Here is a 13,600-nt window from a genome sequence, read left to right as displayed (position 1 = left end):
AATCCAGGCTGGGCCATGAGGGGATTGAGAGCAGTCCCAAGGAGAAGGACTTGTAGTAGATGGAAAACCAACTGTGTCCTGGGCTGCACAAAGAGTGCAAATTCTCCCCCTCTACTCTGCTCTTGTGAGACCCCCCTGCAGTGCTGTGTCCAGCTCTGGGGGCACCAACAGCAGAAGGACATGGACCTGGTCAAGTGGGTCCAGAGGAGGCCACGGAGATGCTCAGGGGGCTGGAGCACCCCCCTGTGAGGACAGGCTGAGAGAGTTGGGGGGTTCAGCTGGAGAAGAGAAGGCTCCAGGGAGAACTTAGAGCGGCCTCCAAAGACTTCAAGGGGGCTACAGAAAAGATGGGGAGGGACACTGATCAGGGGGTATAGGGATAGGATGAGGGGTAATGGTTTTAAACTAAAAGAGGGCAGATTTAGATTAGATATAAGGAAGAAATTGTTCCCTGTGAGGGGGGTGAGGCCCTGGCACAGGTTTCACAGAGCAGCTGTGGCTGCCCCCTCCCTGGAAGGGGTCAAGGCCAGGTTGGACGGGGCTTTGGGCAACCTGGGCTAGTGGAAGGTGGCCCTGCCCGTGGCAGAGGTTTGGAATTAGATCATCTTTAAGGTCCCTTCCAACCCAACCATTCTGTGATTCTGTAATTTATTGAATAATTGCTACAAATTCAAAGGATAAATTAACAAGTAATCATGTAGTATCACCATTTTTCTCTAGCTCCAATAAAGCTAGGCACTGAAGATTTGTAGAAAGAAGTTACTTCCATTGAAAAAGAATAATTTAGAACAAACGCAGAAGGCCAATCATAAATGGTTGGTGTTTTGGTGTTTTTTTGTTTGTTTTTTTTTTTCCCCCTCTAAATCATAAAATAAAAGCTGCAATTACTGATATTGATACTTGAGTTTCCTGATTTTGGCAAATAACAACTGAAAACTCTTCTACAGCTTATACCTTGCCCTGAGGCCAAGGTATCTGTGACTATGGAATATTGACTGATGATGTCTCCCTAGGATATAGTCTCTCTCTAAAGATGTTGCTTGGCTGCAGTCCAAACAGAAAATAGTTGGGTTTTTTCTGACAAAGAAATGGCTAATGGGAACTCTACTGCTACTGTAAATACACCAAATATTAAACAGAGTTCCTCAAATTCCAAAGTTCAAGAAGAGACTAATTATAAAAACCAGAAAAAAAACATTATTTGAAACAGGTGTAGAGATGCACATTTACTCCACCCATAGCTGAAGATCTTGAGCATACATAGTCTTTTGTCCAGAAATAAGACAGCTTTTAGAGTAGTACCCTGGCCCAAAAAGTAAATTCTTAGAAGAGGCTTATTTCAAAAAGTAATGATGCCCAAGGAGCTTGACATCCATTGAAAAACAGTAGCATTCTTTAATGAAAGTTCATTATTATATTCAAAGAAAACCATGAGAAAAATGTATCCTGACAGCACATGACACATATAGCAATGTAGTTTAGGAGTTGTTCACTGCGACTCCTTATCACAGTTGTCATTGTGCCTAGACTCAGGAACTAAGAGCGAGGTGTATTCATTGCTCTCCTTTATTCAGTGCATGTTATTGGAGAGTATTCTTCAAATCTTTTAACTACTGGTGTGCAGGGAGAATTTTACTTCTTGACTCATTTACGTTACGGCTATATCCAGAGTCTTCTCTGGGTAACTAATGAAGAACATTCTAAGACCTTTACATGCCATACAAAATGGATTTAATGTTTTCAAATAAAGATTGCTCAGAACCTACTAACAGAAAAGCCTGAATAGCCTAGTGAGCACTACAAACCCTGGGCGAGAAGAAAAGCAAAGTATCGTTTCTCAATATTAAAAGCACCGAGTATAAATGACATGAATCTTAAAGTAGTTTCTACTGCTATCACCTTTCTAGCCGAAGAGATGAAATTTATCCAGAGATCATGGAACGTTCTATTTCTAATTGGTGGTCATTCTCCGGTGATATTATTTACTTTCCTACAATTATACACAAATTAAGTCACTGTCTGTTGTTATACGGTACAATAAAAACATATTCAATGCGTTTTGAAATTGTCAGCAGTATCAAAATAATGTCTTCCTGCCCTATACTTGGTTTTGTAACTTTAATTTTATTTTAAACATCAGTGTAGCTATAGTCACATAGAAAAATGTCACTTTACTGAGTTCTTCATTTTACATGGGGATCCACTGAGAGTACCGATCTCCAAGTATCCTTCCAACAAAATAACTGAAGAAGTTTAATCAGGACTGATTGCTTCTGCTCAGCATCCTAGCACTATCATATCTTTTCATTACTACTTCAGCTAACCACCTCATCCTTATTATTTCATGAAGTCAAGCATCTGATTCAGAAGTCCAAGGACTCCTAGTAAGCGACTACGTAACAACACTTTCCAAGTATTTCCATTAACATTTATGATTCCCAAACGAGGGATACGGGGACTTTGAAGGGCTCAATGTTTGAAAAGTCAGAGGATGAAGAACTATAAAGATCAATTAAATTTCTGTTTTTTATGATGGCAGAAGCGGAGATAACTTTTAGGAAGAAGAATATTGCCAATTGTCAGCACAGTACTAAGTATCTTGGATTCACCTATCCTCAACTGGACAGCAGCTGGGAAAAAAGGAAGTAATAGGGAAGGCAGAAGGATGGTTTTGGACCAGTAGCAGATAGTGCAGTCAACAGGTAGGTATCAGGATTAAATCACAGCAAACTGCCAAGTCCCCTCTACAATTAATTTGAATTCAATTACTGCTTATGTTATTGGCAATGTGCTTTGGTACAGTCTATATGTTGCCATAACTGAAGTCAGAAAATTTATGGAGTGGAAAATAATTTTACACAATTTAAATAAAATCTCTGTATTTGTAATCCTCACCACCCTTATCTAAGGAATAAATACAGTTATACTCCGGAAAAATACTAGATGTGCAGCTAATGAGCTACATTCAACGGAAATCTGTCTCAAGGAGCTAAGTTGTAGCGGGTTCTTCAATTCTTCATTAGGAATTAGATAGAAAATTTAATTAAACCAGACATATAAGATCTGATCAGTTTTTAATTTTCAAGATTAATAGTTTTATCTTAAGCTATAGTAGTTGAACATTACTAAATACACAACTACTGTTGGACTATCTACCCAATAACAAAGCCTATGCATTTACCATAATTGTACAGCAGGGCTCTGGTATATATAGATATTATACTATAAAAGCTGCTAAAAATTTGAAATGGAAATACATACACATGAAGAGGTAAGCCTTTACAGATGAAAATAGGAAGTCAAAGTTACAAAATAATGTATCAAAGAAATAAAGAATTGCCTAATATTTAATTAATGCATATATTGTGAACTTCCTCTGAGTTCTGATTGTTATTCACACCAAATCATAAATTTTGATGCTTCTTGAAGTTTTAACTTCTAAACTCATGCTTCCATCAAGTTGAGTTCATTCTGGTTTGAATAAAGATTCTATTACTACCCAAGGAACACTAGTGCTGAATACAACATTTAACTAAGAATTGTTAGGTCAAGGCAAATTCCTATACAGATCTCTGTATATTAAAAGAATATTTTTTTTTTCCTCTCACAGGAATAATTATTCTCTCAGTAGTTACCTTGTGGTTGACGACTTGGATGATATATCTGAAGATCAAATGGCTGAGCACTTGTTTTTTGTATGACACTGACATTCTGTCCAGTCCATTTATTGGCTTTTGCAAGCGTATTGGTCCGCCAATCTGTCCAATATACTTCACTCCCATACAAAGAAACAGCAAAAGGGTGAGAAAGATATTCATGACCCCGTATAATCTCTATCATGCTGGTTCCATCATATAGTGCAGAATAAATGGCATCCGATCTACAAGATAACCCCAAATTTAAGATTACATATAAATAAAAATCACACAACTATTATGACATTGGTGCAAAATGTATAAAAACCCCTTACTCTTACATATTGGTAAAACCAAGGAATGTTTACAGTGTAATCATTAACTTCAGGTATTATTTAGTTCACATTATTAACTTAACTCAGGCTATGAAATACTGGTTTGCTTGTATACTTCTTGAAAATTCAAATTTACCTCCATGCTGTGAAAATACAGCAGGAAAATCAGTTTCCATTCAGATGAACTTACAGAAAGAATAAAGAAATAGCTTGAGTTTTTGATGTGTAAGGGTCAGGGAGGACAAATGGGTGACTGCTCTCCAAGGCCCCCGGAGCCAAGAGCCATGGATGATCTCACAGCTTCACTGTCCAGGGCCACATCCCACTGCCCCAAGCGGGGCGAGCAGAGCAGCCCCCAGGGCTGGCAGCCAGGTTGAACCAAGACTCCGAATCACCAGAAAAGTTTGTGTTGACAAGAGAGGGTCAGGTGGTGGGGTGGGGTCTGGCCCAACAGGGCCCGTGGCCAGGCAGTGCTGTGGCTGGGCTGGAAACTGGTGTCCAGCGGCATCCACGGGCGGGGGCTGAGCTGAAATGGGCTCCTGGGACCAGGGGCAGGGTGTGTGGGGGAAGGTGCCCAAGAAGCCTGGTCAGGGCCATTCAAGTCTGCCGGCACAAACCATGAAGAAGACTTTATGTACAACAGTAATGCAATTACAGAAACGTACATGCTGTACATTTGCACACAAGACTCTATGTACATAATGTACATAACTACATTCCACTTACAATGTAGTTCACATTTCTGTATGTAAGAATAAGAATTTATAAACGGATTAGAATACTGTTATCACTTCACCTGGCATCCGTCCATACTATTCTTTTTTCAAAGTGATCTACAGTAAGGCCATTAGGCCAGGCTCCAGTATCCATATCTTTATATATGATTTTTCTTTCTGCTCCACTCATGGAAGCGGATTCAATGCGAGGAAAATTTGCATCCCAGTCTGTCCAAAACAGAATTCTAATGAGACAAAAAGGAAAAGAAAAGAGATATAAGAAAATACTAAAGCATGAAGAATAAACTGAATTGGTTCAAGAAGACAATAGTTGGAAAAAAGTTCAAACATTCATGTGTTTTAAATGAAAGGAATAAACATAAATTAATTTGGGAAATTATATAAATTCCTTGAGGTAACAGGGAGGTAATATTTCATTATTACTGTTAGAGCAATCATGAAACTCAAGAAGTTTTTTTGAAAACTTGAGTTTTAATAGCATTCCCTTCTTCATGTCCATTAATACAAGTAACATCTTGTCTTCCTTCCATAATTAGAAACCCGGCTCATTAAAAAAATTTATAATGAGAGCCTTTGAAAGCAATCCACAGATTAGGAGGATGGGGAGGGGAGAAAGGGAAGAAAGGTGATTGAAGGGAGCAGGGATTAAGAACAGGCTAAAGAAGAGATTTCCATTTATTATTAAGAGCATTCCAACAAAGACCTCTAGATTTTGGTATGTCACTAACGAATTTTATACAGATTAGCCTTGCTAAGAAAACTGAAAAGATGTGTTGAATGGTAGGCTCCCTTGGTTATGCACTATCTCTGTTTTTTCCAGTGAGAGCTTTCACCTGTATAACCAAAGACGTTTCTTGTTAAGTAACTTAAGTAGTGTCACCAAAAGGCCAAAAATTCACTCTAACTGTTCTTAGCTTATTAGGTTTTCAACAACACACATTTTTTTTTTTTTTTTACTTTGTTAAAGGAACAGAATACCTTTGATATGAAAACTTTTAATTAGTTGTAAAGAGCTAGCTGCAGAGTCAGACTGTAACAAAACTTTTGACAAGCAATATCGGACAGCTTCAGTTCTGAACATATATTCTAATAAGGCCTCTCCATTTAGTGCCTGTGAACAGTAGTACAAGCTATATTTAAACAGCGAGGGATAAGGGTGTAAAAACTAACCGGGGAACAAGGCACATGGGGGGAGCTGGCTACTAGAGGGACCAGGGGGCCAGGCCATATGTCAGAGAGATGGTGAGGTCTGGGACCTGTCAGAGACCCCCATTTGTACGTGCGTGTGTCGCGTGCCCCTCTGGGGACAGCCAGGATGCGGGGCTAGCTGCGGGACCAACGGGGAGGAGGGGGTGCCCACGCCTGGCTACAGCAGTGTGTGTGATGGGATCCTTCCTGCAGCTGCGGGGGGCTGCAGCTCAGGGGCTCCTACATCCTCGAGCCAGCAGCTGGGTGGCCCAGTGATCCCAGGCCTGGATGTCTAAACCCAGCGACTGGAGGAATCCACGTTATACATACATATATTAAACATAAATACATATATACGGACACTGAATGACTCGAGCGTGTCCAGAGCAGGGCAACGGAGCTGGGGCAGGGTCTGGAGCACAGGTCTGCTGGGAAGCGGCTGGGGGAACTGGGGGGGTTCAGTCTGGAGAAGAGGAGGCTGAGGGGAGACCTCCTGGCCCTCTGCAACTCCCTGCCAGGAGGGGGCAGAGAGGGGGGATGAGTCTCTGGAGCCAAGGCCCCAGCGCCAGGCCCCGAGGGAATGGCCTCAAGCTGCCCAGGGCAGGGTCAGGCTGGCTCTGAGGAAGGATTTCTGTGCAGAAGGGGCTGTTGGGCGTTGGAATGGGCTGCCCAGGGCAGGGGGGAGTCCCCGGGATCCCTGGAGGGGTTGAAGAGTCGGGCTGAGCCAGCGCTGAGGGATCTGGGGGAGTTGGGAACGGTCAGGGGGAGGGTCATGGTTGGGCTGGAGGAGCTTCAGGGGCTTTTCCAACCTAGATGATTCTGTGTTATATATATTTCCCACTAAAAGATCTTCATCCTTAACAGCAAGTGGTTAACAGGATGAGATCACTGGTGCAGTTTGTTTGTCTCAGTGCTGAATTTCTGCCTGTGTAGACCTATGTGGCCAAACATGCATTTATGTATATATGTATATGTTTGTTTATTCATGCATCTGTGAGTGTGTGGACTGAGAATACATGCTCAGCCTCGCTGCAGGCTGGAATGGAGCTATGGCAGCTGCACCTCCATTGGGATAAAAGCCTAACAAAAACATCTACTATGAATCATCAGTGTTTGTTTATTCATATTTATTTCTTAAAAGATTGAGGAGCTGTTCCCATCTATGTTCTAAGATTTTATTCTTTCCTCACTTCTAACAAAATGTAGCATACAATTGCTTCTAGCTTTTCAAAAGGCAGATTAAGCCTTCAGTTTCAGGAAGAGTGGTGATTTGATTTTTTTTCCTCCCAACCATTTAATTTGAAAAACTTATCTGCCAATTCTTCTGCCAACAGGATGCCTCTTTAAAGATTTCTATAGATATGTGATGCACTCTGTAAATAAGCTTTCTAGCATCTGAATCGAGAGGACAGCGCCCTTGCTCACTAAAGCATGTACTTTCCAATTCAGAATTCAGGTCCCAGAGGGATCTCAGGTCCTAGAAACTGCGACCTTTTTCTACTTTTATTTTTATTTCCACAGCTGTATTTCTGAAATAAATTCAGTGAAGACACATGATAGATCATAGCAAGTTCCTAAACAAAATTAAAATATCATTAATGGTTTTGGGCACATTTAATTTTTGGGTTGTTTTTTTTCTTCTCTTTGAAAGAACAACAATTATGAGAAGAGGATGTGGCTATTGACCATTACCTTTTGGCCTCTCTAAGAGGATCCAGCTACACACAATATTGGGTAGTGAGGTTTCTGTAGTAATTTTGCCTCAAAATCATGTAGCCTCAAAACACTGCTCTAACTCCAAAACCCCAAATTTTCGTGGTAGTACACTGTATTTCAAAACAGAATCAGAACTGACATCTGGCTCAACAGGGAGTTAAGGGTTCCATGAACTGTTCTATTTCCCTTCCAGACTGGCCTAATGACATAAATATTAAAGATGTGCATGAGTAATTTTTAGTCAGATAAAAAATAAAAGGCTAATTTTAAAGGGAAGCAAAAATATCATAAGTAAAGTTTTAATGTTGGTGGGTTTTCTTACTGTGAAGATTTTAAAATGGAATTGTGAAATACATTAATATGTTTGATGACTGCTAAAATTACACATCATGGAAAAACAGTTTTTATTTTGTTAGTATATTATCAAAACCAGGGAATATTTTAAACATACTTTTTTTAAACACCCAGTTTGGGCCCGTTTTAATTAATATTTTGCTTGATGTTATAAAAACATTCTAATATTTATTAGAAACAATTATGACAGGCATTATGTAAAATACATACTTATGGTAGTAGGCTGTATCTACTGCACTTGGTTGCTTATGATTAATAATATTCGAGTTTATAGCATATCACTTATCAATAGGTAGAAACATTACTGACAGAAGTTGGCAAGCATTATCTCCACTTCAAAGATGGAGAACAGGACACAAAAGGTGGGATTTACTTCACTCAGCTTTTGGTCTTCGATAACATCTAAACTATATAGTCCCACCAAAAAACCAGTCTCTAAGTGAGATGAATCACCTTGGCAATACCTAAATCTGTCCATTAACCACACAGGAAGGTTAGACCAAAGGCTCCAGTTACCATCATCCACGTTAAAAAAAATTAAATGAAACAATCACATAGCAAGAGAAGTAATTTGCCAACTAGATACCTGTATTTCCCAACTTACCTTTTTTTAACCCTTTTCATTGTGGCAAAATACACTAATAATTGATCATGTTTCATTCAAAATATACTATCAAGAACTATTAAAGGTAAATTAGGAACTATAACACACAGCAAAGAATGAAATCAAACAATTTCATATTTAAACCTCTATCTTTAAAATACTTTGCAACATGAAAAAGCAATCTTTTTATAATTACCCATATCTGGGATCCAAAGCTATAGCCCTCGGATGTTCCATAGCTCCTGCTATTAATGTTGTTCTCAAAGTGCCATCTAGTTTTGCTACTTCAATTTGGTCCAAATTGCTGTCTATCCAGTAGATGTTTCCTGCAATCCAGTCTACAGTAAGACCTTCAGGTGTGGCCAGACCATGTTGTACTACCACCTCAATGGCACTAACACCTTAAAAAAAGAAAGGGGGAGAAAAAAAAAAAAGTCTTAAAGGATAAATTTTAGAGTCTGCTATAAGGAACATGGACATACAAGCCTATCGTATGCTCTTGGAGTGAATTCTTGATTAATTTGATGGATGATAATACTTGTTTCCCCTTATTTTTTTTCTTTACAAACATGATGGACTGTTGTAAATAAATACACTTTTGGAAAATCCAAATAAACTTCATCCCACAGTAACAGAAATTTTTAGTTCTCTGATGGTTTAGTAAATAAAATTCTGAAACTTTTTCAGAAGCTCAGATATCACATGCAGAACAATACAGGAGATTTTCATGTGCCCTATTACCAGCGACCTCTTCTGCAGCATCTGTGAAGGACATGCTCATGCATCGCCTCCCAGTGACTAGACAGACAAAATTCATGCAGCTCTATTTCAGTTCTTTTCTCAATCAGAAAAAGAGAAAACTGAAAGATTGTGATGAAAAGAGAAATGGAAAGGAGAAAGCTGTTTGGACTAAACACTTTGAAAAGCTCTACAATTCATACTGTCACTATTTACTTAGCAGCTCTTCCCTAACAAATACTTCATCTGGAAGGTCTCAAAATTTTTGACACAAAGGGCAACTACAGAAGCACTCTGCTAGCCCTCAGAACTTCCAGGAAGGCACAGTAATTTTTGCAGATGCAAGTCAGTTCTTGACAGCTGCAAGACTGAGGGAGTAAATTTTTTTTTTTTTTTTTTTTTTTTTTCAAATACAGCACAGAATTTACTTGGATTCTGGTACACTGTGATAATAATAGAGAGTGATGACAGACTACCTTACTGGTTTCATACAAACACCATAACCATTAATGAAAAGTAGCAAGTCTTTGGCTGTCTTTACATACTTAGCATTGTAGGATATTGCTTCCCTGGTCTACTAAGGAGAAGAAAAAACCACAGAAAACAAAAATGAAATGTGTCAGAGAACATGCACATGACTGCATATATGAACTTCTACAGGAGCAAGTAAAACATGTCTATATCTGTTATCTCATGCAGGAATGAAAGCACCTGAATATATACTTCAACAAAGAACATTTTGTAGAAACACTTTTGTATAGGTTATGAGATGATATTGAGTTATAGGCTATAATTATGTCACCAGGGCAAAGAACAAGTCTTTCTGAATGCTATAAAATTATGAAGCAAAATCTTTCATCTAGTGAGAGCAGATAATTTATCTGACATCTGATAAACTTTTACACTTTTTAATAAGGAGAAGGTAAATTACAAAAAAAGAAAAAAATCAATATTGCATTCAATGGATCAGAAAGAAATATCAGCCCTTCGCATTTGCTATTTTTTTCTCCCTCTAGCCTATTACAAAAGGAAAATTTTATAACAAAAAGTCTTCTTCTAACTCTACCTCCAGTACAATTTATGTATACACCTTTTTAAAGGCAGAATGCCATCAGAAATTCTCTTTCTGTGACTGGTAGCTCAGTTACTATTTATCAGGACTAACACCCTGTAACTGCAGTTGTTCTTACTGTTAAGAAATTAAAGATTAAATTCATACCTCCAGTATCAGAGAGCTTGCCTCTGTAAATTTTGTCCTCTACTACATCTGTCCAGTACAGTAAACTCTGACTGAAATGAAAATCAAGTGCTATGGTATTTCTTAAACCAGGAACTAAGAGGCTGTAGTCACGTTTGTGAAGATCAATTTTTCTGATCTCATGTCGAATAGAAAAAATTATGAAAGCCTCAAATGGATCTGGAACCAGAAGATAATACATTTCAGAAGAACAATAAAGAAAATATTGTTACATATTGATATAAATGACAAGAGGAATAAGAACAACACAATATTTTATCAGGAGACAGATGATTAAAACAATTCATCTTCTGATAAGGAGTCTTTCAAATACGTTTTTAGTCCCACAGACTTTTCCCTTCTCCCTTCCAGCATTATCTTCGATCACAACTAGAGATATTAAACATTAAATTTGGGAATATCAAACTCAACTATTGAACCTTGTTTTATAGTTCTACCACAAAGAGTCCATAATTAGATCTTTCAACATGTTACCAAAATTAAAATCTGTTTTCTCAAAAGTTTCAGAAAAATGAATCAATTAAATTATACATCATTTCAAATGCCAGTTAGTCAAAACATTTTTACTAAAATATAAATAAGGTACTTCTTGAACATGTATAATCTACCTTCTGTTTTCAACTGATGTGCCAGAAGAAACCTCTCACCCCAAACTATTAAGCAAGGAAATGAACACTGTATTTATTTATTTATATACCGTATGAGAAATCCAACTATCACTAAAGTTCCCCGCCTTCATTATTCAATTAACGTTAGATTATTTGTGCCTGTGAGTTTATATCAAATTATATAAAAGTATCTATAACCGCTCTCTGCATAGGTCAACCATATATATAAAATTGATTTTTTTTTTAAATTATAGTTCTTATATATTTTAGATTAGGAAAAGTTTTTCAAACAAGTAGCTGTGTTAATAAACAAACAAGACAGACAAAAATTGGATACTGTAAAGCCTTGAATCAACTTGGTATATCGACATCAAGAAAGTTTTCAGTCCTTTTCTGTGGAAAAGTAGATAGTCTTATTCCCCCCGCCCCCCACCCATTTTCATCCTACAGTGGTTCCCATGTACACAAATGTACACAAATGATACTGTGGGTTTTTCTTTTCCATACAATTAAGCCACCATTTTATATAAAAGACAGATCACTGTCGGTTGATGGCAATAGGCCATACTGCAGTGTTCTTCTAAAATATTAAAAGAAAAGGTTTCAGAAATTAGCACCAAATAGAAAGGATACTTATATACCTCCTATCAAAAAGATTAATTTCATGTTCTTCTCTTGATAACCACTGCACATACAGATTACATTATCTATGATGTTTTAAGTTAATCAGGTACCTCATAGAGCTCTTTCTGCTCTTGAAGTACTTGTTCATAATCTGGTTTGGACCTTCCAAATGAGTCTCCTATTTGTTAAAGCAATGAATGACTTTCTGCAAAGCCAATTTTTCAAAGCTCCGTAGTAGTTAAATAATTTAAGGAAGAACAAGATCAGTGACACTACTAGCTACTTTACAAGTACCAGTTATCTGAACTTGAGAAACACTTTAATGGCACTTCCCAATTTCTGATAAATTGGCAGCTATTATGCAGGAGACCATACTGACAGGCTGTTTTTTAGGCAACTCCAATGCGTAAGAACACACATGATGGACTTAACCAGTAGCTTCTTTTATGTATCTCAGAAATTAATACCACAATGGAAAAAAAAAAAAACAAACAAAAAAACCCCAGATAAATCGCTGCTATGTTGGATATTTTTTACATTCAGCATAGAGGAAGTCTAGTTTAAGCTACATAACCTATGGCATAAATTATCAAGCACACTGATGAAAAAGATTAGTGTTCAATGGGATCTTGACAAATTTAAGGTAAAATACTAAAAGAATGTAAATCAACAATGAGAAATCGGCAAGCAAATAGTGTAGGAAAAGTAATACCATTTTGTTTATTTGGACATTTTGATTTAAATGAGCAGGTAATATGCTGCTTTTTTCCCTGCTCTTTCTTACCCTTACCATAACTATGCAAAGATGTAAATTCTGATCCTTGGTGATTGTGGCTGATATACAGTCAGGTCATAGATGTGATACTACATAAAGCAAAAGAATGATAGATGCAGCGACAAACAACTTGCATCGCAGTGCAAAATTTCTCTGGAAAGAATTCAGAAAGTAGAGAGAAACCAGTTTTACTCAGGCTTCTCTATAGCATTAATTATTGCCTGGCTGGTGGGCTGTGAGCCAGAGTCCAGCCACCACCCCACTTTACATAATGTAGCAATCAATCACCACGGTCTGGATGACTGAAGCAGTCTAGAATTTTACTTACTACTGCCTGACTCCCTCTATTACTGTATGTGTACTAAATATCACATTTCAAGGATAATAAGCTGTATAAAACTAAGTTGAAAAAAAATCTAGAAAATTAGATCAACAATGGCCTGGCACTGTAAATAAAGTCAACTCAAGGTTTGCAATTGAAGTAAATATGACAGAACCCTTCCACTTCCTCCCCCTAAGCTTTGGTGAAAACAGTCTATAACACTGTTGTAGAGCATGGCTCAAAGAAGAAAGTGAATCAACTACAGGAATGCAAGAGGAAATCAGCAAGTGCTGCAAGAGATCTAGAAAGCACGGCCTGCAAGTAAAGAATAAATGACCTGGAATTGCTTTGTCTAAAAAAACCCAGAACAAGATGAAGAGTGAAAGTACATAAAATTGTCCAAAGACATAAAAGACTGATGAATTGAAATTGAGAAAAATCTTGGGTTTTATATAAATAACAAGTAGGCCAACTATTAAAGGCTTACACTGGAGCAGGAAGACTCCGAAAAGACTAGGGGGAAAAAAAAAAAATCTGAAAGAGTGAGGCACTGAAACATCTCACCCCTGGGAAATTTGGAGTTCACCACTCAAGGTTTCTTGAAAGCAGACAAACAGCAGCAGTATTAGATAGCCTTTGACCTTCCTTCCAACCTTATAATTCAATGACTCTATAAAATGAGCTATATTATACTGAATAGGAATTT

General features: G+C 37.8%; 1 protein-coding gene across 1 annotated transcript in view; it reads right to left on the bottom strand.

Moving 5' to 3' along the window:
• LRP1B (LDL receptor related protein 1B) overlaps window positions 1–13,600 on the bottom strand; it is a 370,405-nt gene that overhangs the window by 227,962 nt on the left and 128,843 nt on the right. Inside the window, exons 21-24 of the mRNA XM_074910092.1 lie at window positions 10,527–10,724; window positions 8,766–8,970; window positions 4,767–4,931; window positions 3,636–3,880 (exon numbers count right to left, since the gene is read on the bottom strand). Of these exons, the coding sequence (XP_074766193.1) occupies window positions 3,636–3,880; window positions 4,767–4,931; window positions 8,766–8,970; window positions 10,527–10,724 (813 nt within the window). The remainder of the gene's footprint in view (window positions 1–3,635; window positions 3,881–4,766; window positions 4,932–8,765; window positions 8,971–10,526; window positions 10,725–13,600) is intronic.

The sequence above is a fragment of the Athene noctua genome, chromosome 7 (assembly GCF_965140245.1).
Source record: "Athene noctua chromosome 7, bAthNoc1.hap1.1, whole genome shotgun sequence".
Taxonomy (NCBI): Eukaryota; Metazoa; Chordata; class Aves; order Strigiformes; family Strigidae; genus Athene; species Athene noctua.
The sequence above is the reverse complement of the archived record's forward strand: the minus strand, read 5'-3'. Positions and strand labels throughout refer to the sequence as shown.